Source organism: Xenopus laevis, chromosome 5L (genome assembly GCF_017654675.1).
Source record: "Xenopus laevis strain J_2021 chromosome 5L, Xenopus_laevis_v10.1, whole genome shotgun sequence".
Classification (NCBI taxonomy): Eukaryota; Metazoa; Chordata; class Amphibia; order Anura; family Pipidae; genus Xenopus; species Xenopus laevis.
The window spans coordinates 135,583,544-135,598,014 of NC_054379.1; the positions used below are offsets into that span (position 1 = coordinate 135,583,544).

A 14,471-nucleotide genomic window follows, 5' to 3' on the forward strand; every position below is an offset into this window, starting at 1 on the left:
CACTCACCACCGCTGCAAGCGAAACTCAACCAGAAAGTTTAAATAGATGTGGTCCAAATGCCCTCATGCCAGCTTGCCAGTGAAAGGAAGCAATCGGCATCAGGAAAGTAATTACTGAGAGAATGTACTTGCTACTAAAAGAAACAATCTGTATCAGTAATTATTGAGAGAATGAAGAGCTTTGATTCCTGCGTGAGCATAATTGACCACTCGAAGGAAAGAAAACAAGCAAAAGGAATAACAATTGCAGATCCACTTCTTACTGTATCCAATGAGCTTCCTCATTTACATTACTATGCACAGTACAGAAGAGTCACCCTAAGTCCTAACCATACATGGCCTTTTGGCCTAAACTGTCAGTAAAGGCACATGAGCAATATGCTAAATTGAGCTGCAGTTTAAAGCCTCTTTGGAAACATTGGCCCGTCTCATAGGTGGGGCCTGAAAGTTTCAGGCAAAGGGACCATCCATATTAATTTAATTAATAAAATAAAAACATAATACTGTAATCTTTTGGAGAAATGACCCATTAACATTTTCAGCTGCAGACACATTCAGCCCTGGGGAAATTATACTAAAAAGAGACCTGAAGGCACTGCCCAACTATTTGAGCTATGTGAGCTTTACCCTCAAAATATGTGGAGTTAAAAATGCTATTCTATATTGTTATGGATTGATGCATAAAATAATTTCATTTTTTTGATGTACTGTTTGCTGTATACCTTAAAGCACTGTTAGTTGCATTTCATGACAATGGCATTCCAAGTGATTCAGTCATGTTTTTTATTGTATAGTTTGTATGACTAAATTACACTATGTACATTGCAAGTAATTCATTCAACCGTTTGAATTTTTATACTTGAACCAATAAATCAATTGTTTTAATTGTAAAATTGGTGTGTAGGCAGCCATTTCAGGTCATTCTGCTTGATCCTTTGCTTCCACCAGCATTTCATAATGGAACTGCTTTCAGATAAGCTATTGTTTCTCCTTCACAATGTAACAGTACTATTAACTATTGAGGGCCGTTCTCAAATCTACCACTAGGTAACATTTTTAGCAATGCAAGTGTCAGTGAGCTGTTATCTGGTTACCTTCCCATAGTTGTGTTGATAGATGTAATGGAACATGGTGGGGGCGGCCCTGGTGCGGACCGTGCAGCCGGGCCCGTCCCCACCCTCGTCTGCGTGATTTTTCTCTGCGGCTGCAGTGCACGCGATCTTCCGGGGGGGCCCTGCGGGGGTGCGGGCCCTGGCCCAGTTGCACCCCCTGCTCCCCCGGTAGTTACGCCCCTGGTTGATAGGCTGCTGGGGGGAAGGGAGGGGGGATATTATTCCAACTTGCAGTGCAGCAATAAAGAGTGGCTGCAGGCACCTGGGAAACTGACATGTCTAGCCCCATGTCTGATTTAAAATTTAAATCTTTTTTCCAGCTAAAATCTCGATGAATTAAAGTTTTCGGGTTGTTAACCCAGAACTCGCTAATTCAAGTTTTTGCCATTTGAGTTTTTTCTTACATTAGAAACCATTCAAGTTTTGAGTTCATAAAAAAACTCTAAAATTTGACCTTTGATAAATAACCACCCTAGTTTTAGGGTGGAGAACACCTCTAAGTATTGTGAATCCTAATTGGTGTAATAGGCTGTGTTGTCATATATATCTATAGCTATACATCTTAAAGGTGGAGAAGGTTTCATGTTTATATAGTGTGCGTAGAAACAGAAAACATTCTAGATAACCAATAAATCAGTACCAATAAAGAGATGTTTAATCACATGAAATCATGTAATATTATCTATGGTGATGTGGTAAGAATCCTAACAAATATATTAAACGCACACTATATTTATAAATAAAATATCTTGTACCTTTTCTTTAAAATTCAGGATCTCCCTTCCATAGTCCAGTTATTAGATTATTACATATTGCTGCATAATTGATATTGGTGACTTGCCATTAAATAACCAGTTGCGCTTCAGTCCCTGCAAAATGCCATTGATAGGCGTTATGTACTGAATCGAATTTGCAGTTGTGATCCAGTTGTTCTAGCAATTTTGACATATTCATGGTGGCCACATGTCTCTAGGGAAACCCAAGATCTCATAAGAGTTTTTGAGAAGAGATATGCAGTGCCTCCTTCTCAATGGCTGCTTGCAATTTGCTTCAGGAATTATTGAGAATAAAGTTAATGTAAGCCAGTATTATAGGTTTACCCACTGAATATTAAATGGAGACTAATAAAAAGATAAAGCAATTGAGAACAAGGCTTCCACTAAAGTATTTGAGTTATTTTATTAAAGGAGAACTAAACCCTAAAAATTAATAGGGCTAAAAATGCCATATTTTATATACTGTACTTATTGCACCAGCCTTAAGTTTCAGCTTCTCAATAGCAGCAATGATCAAGGATTTCAAACTTGTCACAGGGGGTCACCATCTTGGAAAGTGTCTGTGACCCTTACATGCTCAGTGGGCTCTGAGCAGCTGTTGAGAAGCTAAGGGGTCGTCACAAATGATCAAGCAGAAAATGAGATTGGTCTGTAATATAAGCTGATGCTACAGGGCTGATTATTAAATGCTGATGCTAATTGCACTGGTTTCTGTGCTACCATATAGTAATTATCTGTATTAATTACTAATCAATGAATTGGGAGGGTTAAACTAAGGGTGAAGGGGTGGATGGTGAATTAAGGAAGGGAACCTACGAGGATTGAGCTTGTTACCCACTGTTTTTCAGAAAATTGGTTATTAACCCCCATTCATGCCCTGTGGTTATCCCAAGACCTTGTGATTGGTCTATTCTCTACCTCACAGCTTGTATATATCGCGCAACTCGATAACAGTTAGTTTATCCCCCTGATCTTAACAATCATTTTATTTTTTTCTGGACTTATGGTTTTTATCCAATTATTAATAAAAGTTAAGTTTTAATTGGTTCTTTGAGTCATCGGATCCAACGATGGGGAGGTGCACTTTTTACGGTTTGCTTTCCTTCTTTTTTCTATTACAATTTACAATTTAACCATGCACACCATCTTACTGTCTCTTGAGTGTGATTGATAGTGCTCCCTAAATCTGTATTTATTTCCTTAATTACTAATCAGCCTTATATTGTGACATTTATATTCTATATGTACTGTATATTGTGAGTCAGCCCCTAAGCTCAGTAAGTGACAACAGCACAGATCAGGTGCAGTGAATTAGCAGAAAAGAAAATGGGGAGCTACTGGGGCATCTTTAGAGACACAGATTTTCCCTTCTAAAGGGCTGTGGTTGTCTTGGGCTGGTACAAAAAAACAAAGTGAACAACATTTCTAGCCTACTTCTTTAGTTAAGCTTTAATTCTCCTTTAATAAATAAGGTAAAATCGTGGATGGGAATTGAGTTGGTTGAGTTTGTTTTATTGAAATTGCTGAAAAACTCAAGTTTTAGTAAATGGGGGTCTTTGTGTTCTTCAAGCTGGAGTACTGGGTCAATTAACTTGTCAGGCGAGCTGAAGTCCAGTGATCAAATAGTGGTACTATCTGTGTAGGAAAAGGCAATGTGCTGAAGAGGTATGGGATTCATTCATGGTTCCAAGGCATTAATAAACATTAGTTATTCTAATTCCATGTAGATTTATTTTCAGGAAGTTATATGGCTATTTATGTATTTCTTGTGAATGAAATCATAACCACTTCTTCAAGATGTTATTTTTCTGCTTAAATATAAAGCTCTTGCTCGTAGTATGGCTGTATTTTTTCTTTCCCTTAAGAAACAGCAGCACTGTCTTGCTTTATGACTGAGATTCTAGATATCTTTATATCGGTCACAGGAGTCACAAATCCACATAAAGATATTTTATAAACATGTACTTTATTGACAAGTTGATATCTAGAGTAACAGAATACTGTACACATGTAATTAGGTGAGTATTCAAAAAAATGAAAAGGGAATGAGTAAAAAAAGTAATAATTTTTTGAGACAATCCTAATACCTAGTGGTGTTAATTCTAACTGTTAATTGCTACTGGATTGCTCAGTAATATTGAAAGTGGCTTGTTCGGTTAAACAGAGTGGTAGACATGGGATGATTGCATCTAATTAAAGGCTTGTTGTGGGGTCACACAACCTTTCGTTTGACCTTAATAGACGACCTCTTGTTCTCTGTGCATACCTGAGAGATTAAAGCTCCCCAGAGTTTTATATATTGACCTGACATGTATCTGTATGCGTAAGTCTCTCGCCTCTAAGTGACTGTGATTCCAGTTACTCAATAGGATTGAAAGCATCAGCCGGCCTCTTCCTTGAAAAGGCTCAGGTTTCTCATTTACTTCATTAAACATTCATTACTTTATACACTTGCTGCACTTTTCCTACCCCTAATATCCTTATTATGATCTTCTTTTGACCTCTCCTTTGCCATTCTCTATTCTGCCCACTCTTGCAGCCTTGAGCTCACTCCGATACAGCATCATAATATTGAGTCTTTGCTTTTGTTTGTATCCTCCAGGTCCAGGACATGGCGGGAGCCTCAGTGAAGGTTGCGGTCAGAGTGCGGCCGTTCAACTCGCGAGAAATTGGGAAGGATTCAAAATGCATCATCCAGATGTCTGGGAATACAACCAGTGAGTATTAGAGTAGAAATGAAAATAAAGGTTTTTTTTGGCATCTGTTCATATTTTTACTTTTCACATTATAAAAACTAGTTATTTGAGCTTGTATTAGCCAGTTGTATGTATGTGGATGTGCCCATGTTTATTTAATTTTCTTTGCTTAATATGTCCCATATAGGTGTACCACTGCACATCTATAATATTTTGGGTTACGAGAGCCATATTGGGCTGCCAGTGTAGAAGTCTATTATGGTTTTATTTTCTTATAATGTCCTTGTTCGTGTGTTCCACTGTAAGTGTTTCCCTTTTTTTGTTCCTATAAGGGCCAATGTACGTATTCCACTGTAGGTGTTTATTCTCTTTTTCTTGTAAGAGCCCATGTTGGTATTCCACTGTAGGTGTTTATTCTATTCTTCTTATGAGGGCCCATGTTGGTGTTACACTGTAGGTGTTTATTCCCTTTTTCTTATAAGGGTCCATGTTGGTATTCCACTGTAGTCGTTTATTCACTTTTTCTTATAAGGGCCCATGCAAGGGTTACACTGTAGTTGTTTATTCCATTTTTCTTATAAGGGTCCATGTTGGTGTTCCACTGTAGGTGATTATTCACTTTTTCTTATAAGAGCCCATAGAGGTGTTCCACTGTAGTTGTTTATTAGCTTTTTCTTATAAGGGCCCATGGAGTTGTTCCACTGTAGGTGATTATTCCCTTTTTCTTATAAGGGCCCATGGAGGTGTTCCACTGTAGTTGTTTATTCGATTTTTCGATTTTTCTTATAAGAGCCCATGGAGGTATTCCACTGTAAGCTATTATTCTTTTTTCTTTCAACTTTAGGAGCTTATTAGCTTTTTCAGTTGTTATATGAGGGCCAGTGAGCATGTGCACTTTAAAAATTCTATTTTATTGTTGAGTAAAGCCCCAATGGTCTGGAGTTCTCGACAATGCACTGGAAAAACTTTTTTTGCCCTTTTCTTGGCTTGCTATACTCTTGAACGATGCATTAGAAAATAAAATCAACAAACAAATTGAATCTGTAATAGATCCTTTTAGCTGATTTCCCCTGTGTCCCAGAAAAGTTAATCAATTCACTAATCATTATTCCATGGACCATATATTTAGAGAAGTTAGCACAACCAGAAATGTTTCAGCCATATCTGGCTAGCAACCTTATTGTGCACTCCTCTGACACGTAGCCAACATTCTTTCATTCATTACAACAAGCAACATTTTACTGTATGTGCCATTATTATCTTGTACTAAGTGTGTGAGACATCCTGGATGCAGTATCACTGGATGCAGACGACACCTGTCACTGAAACCACTAGAGAGTAGGGGGTTTGCGTGAGATCCTATTGCATTTTGGGATTCAGAGGCTCATTTTGTTTTTTATTCTCTGTCCCACCACCTTTCCACTGGCACTTATCTAATTGACCCTTTTGTTTTGTTCTCTTTGTGACTGTGGCAGCACAGGGATTTGGCTTGTGTGAGGACTTGCTGACTGAGAGCTTTCTGTGAATGAACAAAGGGATCTTGTGTGCCCACATTATCGCCAATGGATTGAAGGGTGCTGACCAGTCTAGGCATTAGACCAGTGCATGGAAAACCCATCACAAAGGCTGCGTCCCACTATTTTTAAAAACAGCCCTGTCCGATTATGTTAATAGGCATACAGCATAGTAATGCCAAGTACAGCTCGAATTCACATAATAATAAGGACAATGGCTGGTGGATGGATGACAAAAACCCCTGAAATCTCTCCTCGTTGATTTCTGAAAATCCAAAGTTAGTGTAGCACACTGATCCGTTATTGTAAGGGCAAAAAGTGTTTTATTGGCTCAAAAGTAGACATCAATTCTGCCATGTTGGGCCCTTTATCAAGCCTGAATTCAGACACTAAATACTGTGTTTAATAACGTAACAAGGAGGCAAGTTGGGGGTGGATCAAAGGGAGGGCAATTGAAAGGGGCAGGGTAAGTGCCAAATTATTGTTGATTTTAGTGATAGTTGCATGAATTCGTGGGTCTGGCAATCGTTGCTCAACAAAGATGCCCCAGTCATCTGATTGTGAGTACACGTGCTGATCCTGGAAATTACCACTGAAATGAATGAGTAATTATGAACATTTTGTTACCCACCTCATGGAGATTTTAAATGCTCAGGTGGCGACATGCATGCAGTCATGCCATTGTCCTAAAGCTGTAGCTGCCTGTCTACTTCCATTTTCATACTTATTAGGGTGTGATCATGATGCTGCTGTCTGAGGCATCAGACCTTTTCCACAAATTTAGCATTTAAAGTTACCAGGAAAGGCTGTATTTGCCACAACTGGTAATGTCCTAACCATACTACATGGTGTCCTCCCAAACAGCTACAAAAGTAACTCCTGTACAGCTCATGGAGGAGATTAAGTGAAGCCTCCAAAACGTCTGCCATAGTCCTAAAAGATATCTTACTGCATGAGAAAAAGATATTGCATCATGAAACAGAACATATTCACAGCAAGATTTAGGTCTCACCATCAGTTATCTTCTATAGTTCAGATTAATGGATGATTAAATAAATATAGAATTATAAAATCATGAATGGTATTGGTAAAAAAATTTTTATTCCTGCTTACCTACTAATAAAACTCAGTAACTGACAGCAGCTCAGAGCATTTTCAGTGAATCAGAGGAAAAGAAGATGGAGAGGTACAGAAAGCATCTTCAGAAGCATAGATCTTCCCTGTTCAAGGGCTGTGGTGTCCTTAGCTTTTTTTTTATATTGTGTGGTGTTTAAACATAAGAAAGGTGGACATAGGGTGGTCCATGCAACAAAAATATGTTCAGTGCCCTCAGTGAAGAACAGGGAGCTGAATGTATACAGAAGAGGCAAGGATTTAATGGGACGATTATTATTATACAGTATATATGGTTAGAACTGATACCTTGCAGCATTGGAGTCCTAGGTTGTATTCCAGCTAGGAAACTATATGAAACAAGTCTGTATGTTCTCCCTATGCTGTTGTTGGTTCACTTTGGGCACTTAAGTCTCCTCCCACACTCCAAAAACATACAGGCAGGTTAATAAGCTCCTGATAAAATTCACTATAGTCTGTGTGAATGTGATAATGATGTATAATAGTTGACCCACTGGTTCTTGAGTCCTGGGGACAAATTATATTGTGTTGTTTAATGCATCCATTTCTGGTATAGCTGCACCAAAAATTATTTCATGCTTCATGCCTTGCTAATATGTATGCTGGAAGGTTATAACTCAAAAGCATTTGGGTAACTAATAGGAGAGCAGCAACATATGTATTCTCTTTAAAAAAACGAAAAAAGTATATGATGGTAGGCACATATCAAACAAACAATTTAACATGATTTCTTCTCTCTTGTTTCTAGCAATCATCAACCCCAAACAGCCGAAAGAGACTCCCAAAAGCTTCAGCTTTGACTATTCCTACTGGTCCCACACTTCAGTGAGTAGCAAACAGTAGGGTTGTTCAAGGCAAAATAGATGGAAACCGTAAATTGGAACCTCGAGGCCATTTGCAAAATTATGTTCAGTTTGTTATTTTAATATAAATAAAGCACATTTCGAGATATATGACTGTACTACATCACTCTGACAACCTTGCTTCAAAGCTATTATTTTAGAATAGGAAATCAATACAAGCAGTTGATTTATGGCCAATACAATTATTTCTTTCTGCCCTAACCCCAACCTCCATTTTTGTATTTCTTAATAATTCTTAATAATTTTACAAAATGGTGCCTGCCTGCTTGCTGTAATTATGAATTTCAAGACTAAAAAAAAAACAAGATTGAAATAATTTTATAGTGTAAGTGAAGTTTATTTTGCTTGACAAACATCATGGAATTGGCTTTGGAATTATTTCTAAAGGTGACAGGTCCCCTTTAAAGGCAAGGTTTAGTTGCATAAAAACCATGTGTATTATCAGTTCACATAAAAACCATGTGTATAATTACAGTTCACATAGTGGATACCAATAACCAATCAGAGCCCATATTTGGCACCCCAACAACTTTTTGCATGTTTATGATGTTCAACTTGTTTTTACATTTGACTGTTCAAAAAAAATGTTGGGGACCCCTGGTTTACTAATACTGGTGTCTTCTCTAGTTCTGTTCTAATGAAAATATAGAAAAGAATGCACTGTTGTCGAGAATATATATATATATATATATATATACATATTTTTTTTTTTTTTAATTAAGTAATAACGTTTATTCTAATTAGAAAGCACATTTTAAATAGTGATTTCACTCCCATGCAGGTTTGTATAAATCACACACAACATACTGTATAAAACTTACACATGTCTATGTGTATTACAGGAAGAGGACAGTCAGTATGCGGGCCAGCAGCAGGTGTATTGTGACATTGGGGAAGAGATGCTGCTTCACGCATTTGAAGGATACAACGTCTGCATCTTTGCCTATGGACAGACTGGGGCTGGTAAATCCTACACTATGATGGGCAAACAGGAGCCATCCCAACAAGGAATTATACCCCAGGTGGCTAACAGGAATTATTTAATTTAAATCATTACACTAACCTGTAGTAGTTTCTTTGTGTGTATGATTTGTTATATTTAGATCAATTTGGAAAACAATGTTGTTGTGGTTTGTATCAAGACCACCTTTCTTTGTAAGCGCTATGGGGATTTTCTTCCACTTGTCTCTATGACACTAATCTTTAAAACTGTAGTTTGTATTTATTTGTAGTTATTATTTTATTGACGCCTGTTTTGTTCTGCTGTGCAGCCCTGCATATATAAATAGCACTTTATGTATGGGGGTCTTGCTATGATCTGCACCTCTTGGCATATTAGTACAGCTCCAGCGTACATATGGTAACATTTATTAGGCTGGAACTGCAAAGGATAAGCTCCCGCACTCTTTTAAGTTATTTTCAGTCCCCCTGTAAGCCCTTTAAATCCCTTTATAGACCCCAGGCACTAAACATTTCTTCTTATTTGCATTTATAACATATTTATAACATATACCATGCTGCTTTACTTGGCAAAATATTCCCAATAGACAATATAACAGTTTTCCAAGCTGTGGCACAAGCAACATTCCATCCATTCTAAAAGAGAGAATGATCTACTATCTGACCATAGCAGAACTTTTAGTTCAGTGTTTGGTCACTTTACATACACAAAGTTGTAAATAACTGCTGTCAGCACTGTCTTGTAAATAATTGTTTCCTTAATGCAAATAATTAACATTTGGCTGTTGTTTAAGACTTCCCTGGCTTCCAAAATGCTTAGCCAAGGTGCACTATATTCTCTACCAGAAGTATAATTAATACTCAGACATCGACATCTTATGAATAATCTGGAGCTCAGTTATTACGTTTGTGGCCCTTAAGCTCCCTGGAAGGTAGCTGGGAGACAGCAAATTTGATATTCCCACATCCAGTCTTGTTAACTCTTCATGTGCTTCATTCCCTTTACAATATTTGTTCCTCTTCATGCCTTTCCCCCTCATGCCCTGCATTATTGATTGGTTCCTCAGTGCCTATAAATGTTTAAGTTCTCTGCATGTGAATTATTCATTAACCCTACAGTGTCTGCTGCATTAACCCCTGGATGCTCGTGCCTTCACTATGAACCTGTAACATGAAACTCTCTTTGTTGACCCTCCTTTGAGATATTAAAACCTTGCTGCCCAGGAATAAATAATGACATATTTGTACCTCTCTCTGTGTGCTGTAGCTGTGCGAAGATCTTTTCTCTCGAATCAGTGACACAACCAATGACAACATGTCTTACTCTGTAGAGGTAAGTGTGGGTTAGTCTTCCCTTTGTATACAAATGCTGTATTGCAGTTAACTCATTGCTCACATATCATTGGTTACATCTATCACTAATCCACAGTTGTCATGTTTGAGATTTACATTAAATTATATTTTTAACAACTTCCCCCAGAAATCATTAGTAAGACAATTCTAATGTTGTCACACACATCCCTTTTAAACCAGACACATCTTAAATCCATAGCCAGTGTAACTGATTTATTTAGATTCATGATGGCAGTAACACAGTATTCTATACAGTCATGCAGCCTACATATAAATAAAGTGTTATAAATTATTAGCCATGTGACCACAACTGTGATGCAGTTATATTGACAGCGATTTCTGTTAATTTAAAGCAGATGAATTGATCTTCGTTTAGAAGCAGCAGCAAATTACTGCACTCAGTGTGCTTCAGCTCTTATCAGGGGAGGCAAACCTAGAGGATGCTAGGAGTTTTATTTTGGGTCAATACGTAAATACATAAATATAGGGATATTTAACCTGTAGCTCTACAGATATTTTGGAACTATATGTATTATATGTAATTTGTTATTCTACCCAAGACACTTTCTTACCTAGCCAAAAACTATTGCTTGAAGTAAACATGCGTAGTAAAAATTTGGTATACATGCATTTACTTTGGTTCTGGAAAGGTTTTAGAGTTGGTTTTTAAAAATGTCTCTCCTTTCTTTTCTGGAAAAAGTCCAGCCAACAGCAGTGGTCCAAGTGCTAAATGATTTTTAAGATTTGCAGCAATGAATAACAGTAATGGTTTGAGGTTTATGATGGATGAGGAAGGCATTGGTCTGTTGATGTATTCTTTTCTCAACAGGTCCCCATCACAGTTTGATCCAATTATTGGCCCATATGTGGATGGCCAAAGCAGACAAAGATCTGTTTGTTCGGAGACCTCATCAAACAAGCAGATCTTTAAAAGTATAGCCAGCTTTAGGCCCACTGCACACAGTTTGAGTTGGAATTTGAGTTTGAGAAGCACCTACTCTTTATAGTTACTAATTAAATAATTATTAATTAATTATTAATAATTTAAGACGTATTTCTAAGGCTAAGCACCTGCAGTTTATAACCAATCATCTGAATCAACACGGTTCTAGTCAATCGTGGGTTACAATTCACAAATTAATTCACAATCAACTGGAAGCATTCACGCTGTTCAGATATATATTTTTTTTTTAAATTGATGAATTAATAAGGTCCTGATAATTAATTGATATATACAGAATTAAAAGGTGTACCTTCACGATCTCTTTCAAGTAATAAATAATGAATTAAGAATGTGCATCAATTAGTAAAATCTACAAACTGGTCCTAAAGAGGTTCCTCTATAAATGGCCCTGGAAATTGTGGAAGGTGGAGGAGGGTCTTTTGAAGTAACCAAACAATTCAAGAACGGTTTCTTTCTCTTTCCCTTTCTTTTAATAAAACCATGAAGGAAATATGATTATCTGTTAAAAGTTACTTTAACGTGGCCCATACAGCCTTATGCAATCTAATTTGTAACTCTCATGACTACACAGCAGCTAATTTATATAAGCTATATTATTGTTTGTAATACAAACACACCTTATTTTAGTGCAGGATAAGAGTATGTTGCATTTACAAGAATACAAATCCTTCTCATATGTTGGTGTTTCCAGTCAATTCTCATATAGATATTTAACTCTTTATTGATTAAATGAAAAAGGATCAAGGAAAATAAGTAAATATGTGATGAAACACACCTTTAGATTACTGCTACTCTCTGATCTTTAGGTCAGTTATATGGAAATATACTGTGAGCGAGTTAGAGACTTGCTGAACCCCAAAAACAAGGGGAACCTGCGAGTGCGTGAACACCCCCTTCTGGGACCCTATGTGGAAGATCTTTCGAAACTTGCCGTCACTTCTTACCAGGATATTCAGGATCTCATGGACTCTGGTAACAAGGCCAGGTATTACAATAACTTATTTTTATATTTGTCGTTTGACTATGGGCCATAACAGTAGTAATTAGTGTAAATATTTAATGGCTAAAATGTGTTAATAAAACTCAAAATTGACAAATATTTTTTTCTCTGCTTTACAACCAATGAGTTTGTGTAACACTGAATTAAAACATTAGACATGTGATTATTATGCAGTTGAATTCAGTGGTTGTCACTACATACTGGAGATAAAATAGAAGCAATTAACCTCTTAATCCCACTGTAGACATAACAGATATAGTTGCACATAGTTTAATTGCACTATACTAATCAGTGTTAATCGACCAGTTGATGTGCAGACTACTGCATTTTTGCTCCTGAACCTCTAACATGTTTTCTTAGAGTTAAACCCTTCTTTATTTAGGCGGTCATGAACATTTTCAGACACCCATCCAGTCTCCACATTTGCCTGATCCTTAAAGCCAGACTGGATTTGCATACCTCCCAACTGTCCCTTTTTCGGAGAGACAGTCCCTCTTTTGACAGCTAAACCTGCAGTCCCTCATTTGTACTGGAAAGTCCCTATTTTCTCTGCTCTGAACAGCCAGAAAAAGAAACAAAGTTTCTCACTTAATTGGCTTTTAGCAGAGAGCACAGAACAGCTAAGAGGTTAAGAGCTAAGATACTTTGTAACAATTTTGAAACCTGCCAAATTTTGTAAAATTAACATGGTAAATAGGGGGTGTGGCCACAGAAAGGGCATGGTCCAAAAAAATTTGCTGCGCTACGTGCGAAAAAAAATTATTGTCCCTCTTTTCACTTCCAAAATGTTGGGAGGTATGGATTTCAGAGGAATGGGGTATGCGACCCACCAATTCATTTGAGCACATCTGAGCATATTAAAGCTTACACAAACTCACACAGGTATAAACAGCAATAAATTTTCCAGTATTAAGTCCAGAAACTTCCAAAAACAGAAGAATAATCTTTCATTTACTATCCACTAAAACACATATAAAAAGATTTCCAGTAAAATTAGTGCCTGGCCTATATCATAAGACCTTCGTTAACATAGGCCCAAAATAACTCAGGAACCTAACTGAAAAAAGAATATGGTAGAGCCATTCAATTAATGTCTCGCAGTGTTTTCATTTCCCCTGCCTGTAAATTGTTCTCTTGTAAATTATATGGATCTGTTTTTATTCCTCAGTGGGGTCTAAACATTTGGATTTCATCTTTTTTGTCTTGTAGGACTGTTGCTGCTACCAACATGAATGAAACAAGCAGTCGATCCCATGCTGTCTTCAACATTATCTTTACCCAGCGCAGACACGATGCTGATACCGAGAACACAACAGAGAAGGTAATGTACAGTGATATCTGGGCATTAAGAAAAGGTCAAATGCACCGTCCAAAATGCAATCAAAATAGAAATTTACACCATAAATGTTTGATTTTTGACTTTGAATGGACTGCTACTATAAATTTGAACAAGAAAACAACATGGCTTTCACCAGGGTTGCCTACAAGAACTTTTTAATGTTTCTGCCTCTACAGGTCAGTAAAATAAGCCTCGTAGATCTTGCTGGAAGTGAAAGAGCTGATTCTACAGGTGCAAAGGGTACAAGATTAAAGGTAAGAAGACCTTCTATTATCTAATGTTGACTTATAAGTGATGGAACACAGCAATTATCAATAGGGAATTATGATTTTCTGTGATGCATTAAATGTTCCCTTGCCAGCAGTATTATAAAGGGGCTATATGTTACAGATTGCACTGGTGTTGACAATTTTATTACTTATCTTTCTATTCAGACTCTCTCCTTTTCAGCTTCCAAGCTCACATTCAAACCACCGCCTGGTTGATAATGTAAATTGGACCCTAGCAAAAAAATACTTGTACATTTAAAAGTGAACTCCCCGTTTACATTCTTACTCTAACAAGTTTGGAATGCAGGACAAGGTGCCATAACAATACCATGTCTAAGCTAAAGTGCACAATAACTGCCTGTGCACCTGTCGGGTATTTCAATCCTTTACAAATATTGGGGTGAGCAGGGCACACCTCATGTGTGTTAATTTAGAACAAACCTCATTAATAATATGGTTTCAGCTGTCTGTTTTCCTGTACACGTTCTCTT

The 14,471-nt window shown here is 37.2% G+C and overlaps 1 protein-coding gene across 15 annotated transcripts in view; it reads left to right on the top strand.

The window, feature by feature from the left end:
* kif1a.L (kinesin family member 1A L homeolog) overlaps positions 1-14,471 on the top strand; it is a 103,353-nt gene that overhangs the window by 29,435 nt on the left and 59,447 nt on the right. For all 15 annotated transcript variants that reach the window (XM_041563419.1, XM_041563425.1, XM_041563420.1 and 12 more), the window contains exons 2-8: positions 4,491-4,605; positions 7,981-8,057; positions 8,938-9,117; positions 10,323-10,388; positions 12,179-12,357; positions 13,582-13,693; positions 13,888-13,965. In XM_041563419.1, the coding sequence (XP_041419353.1) occupies positions 4,500-4,605; positions 7,981-8,057; positions 8,938-9,117; positions 10,323-10,388; positions 12,179-12,357; positions 13,582-13,693; positions 13,888-13,965 (798 nt within the window). In that variant the 5' untranslated portion in view covers positions 4,491-4,499. The remainder of the gene's footprint in view (positions 1-4,490; positions 4,606-7,980; positions 8,058-8,937; positions 9,118-10,322; positions 10,389-12,178; positions 12,358-13,581; positions 13,694-13,887; positions 13,966-14,471) is intronic.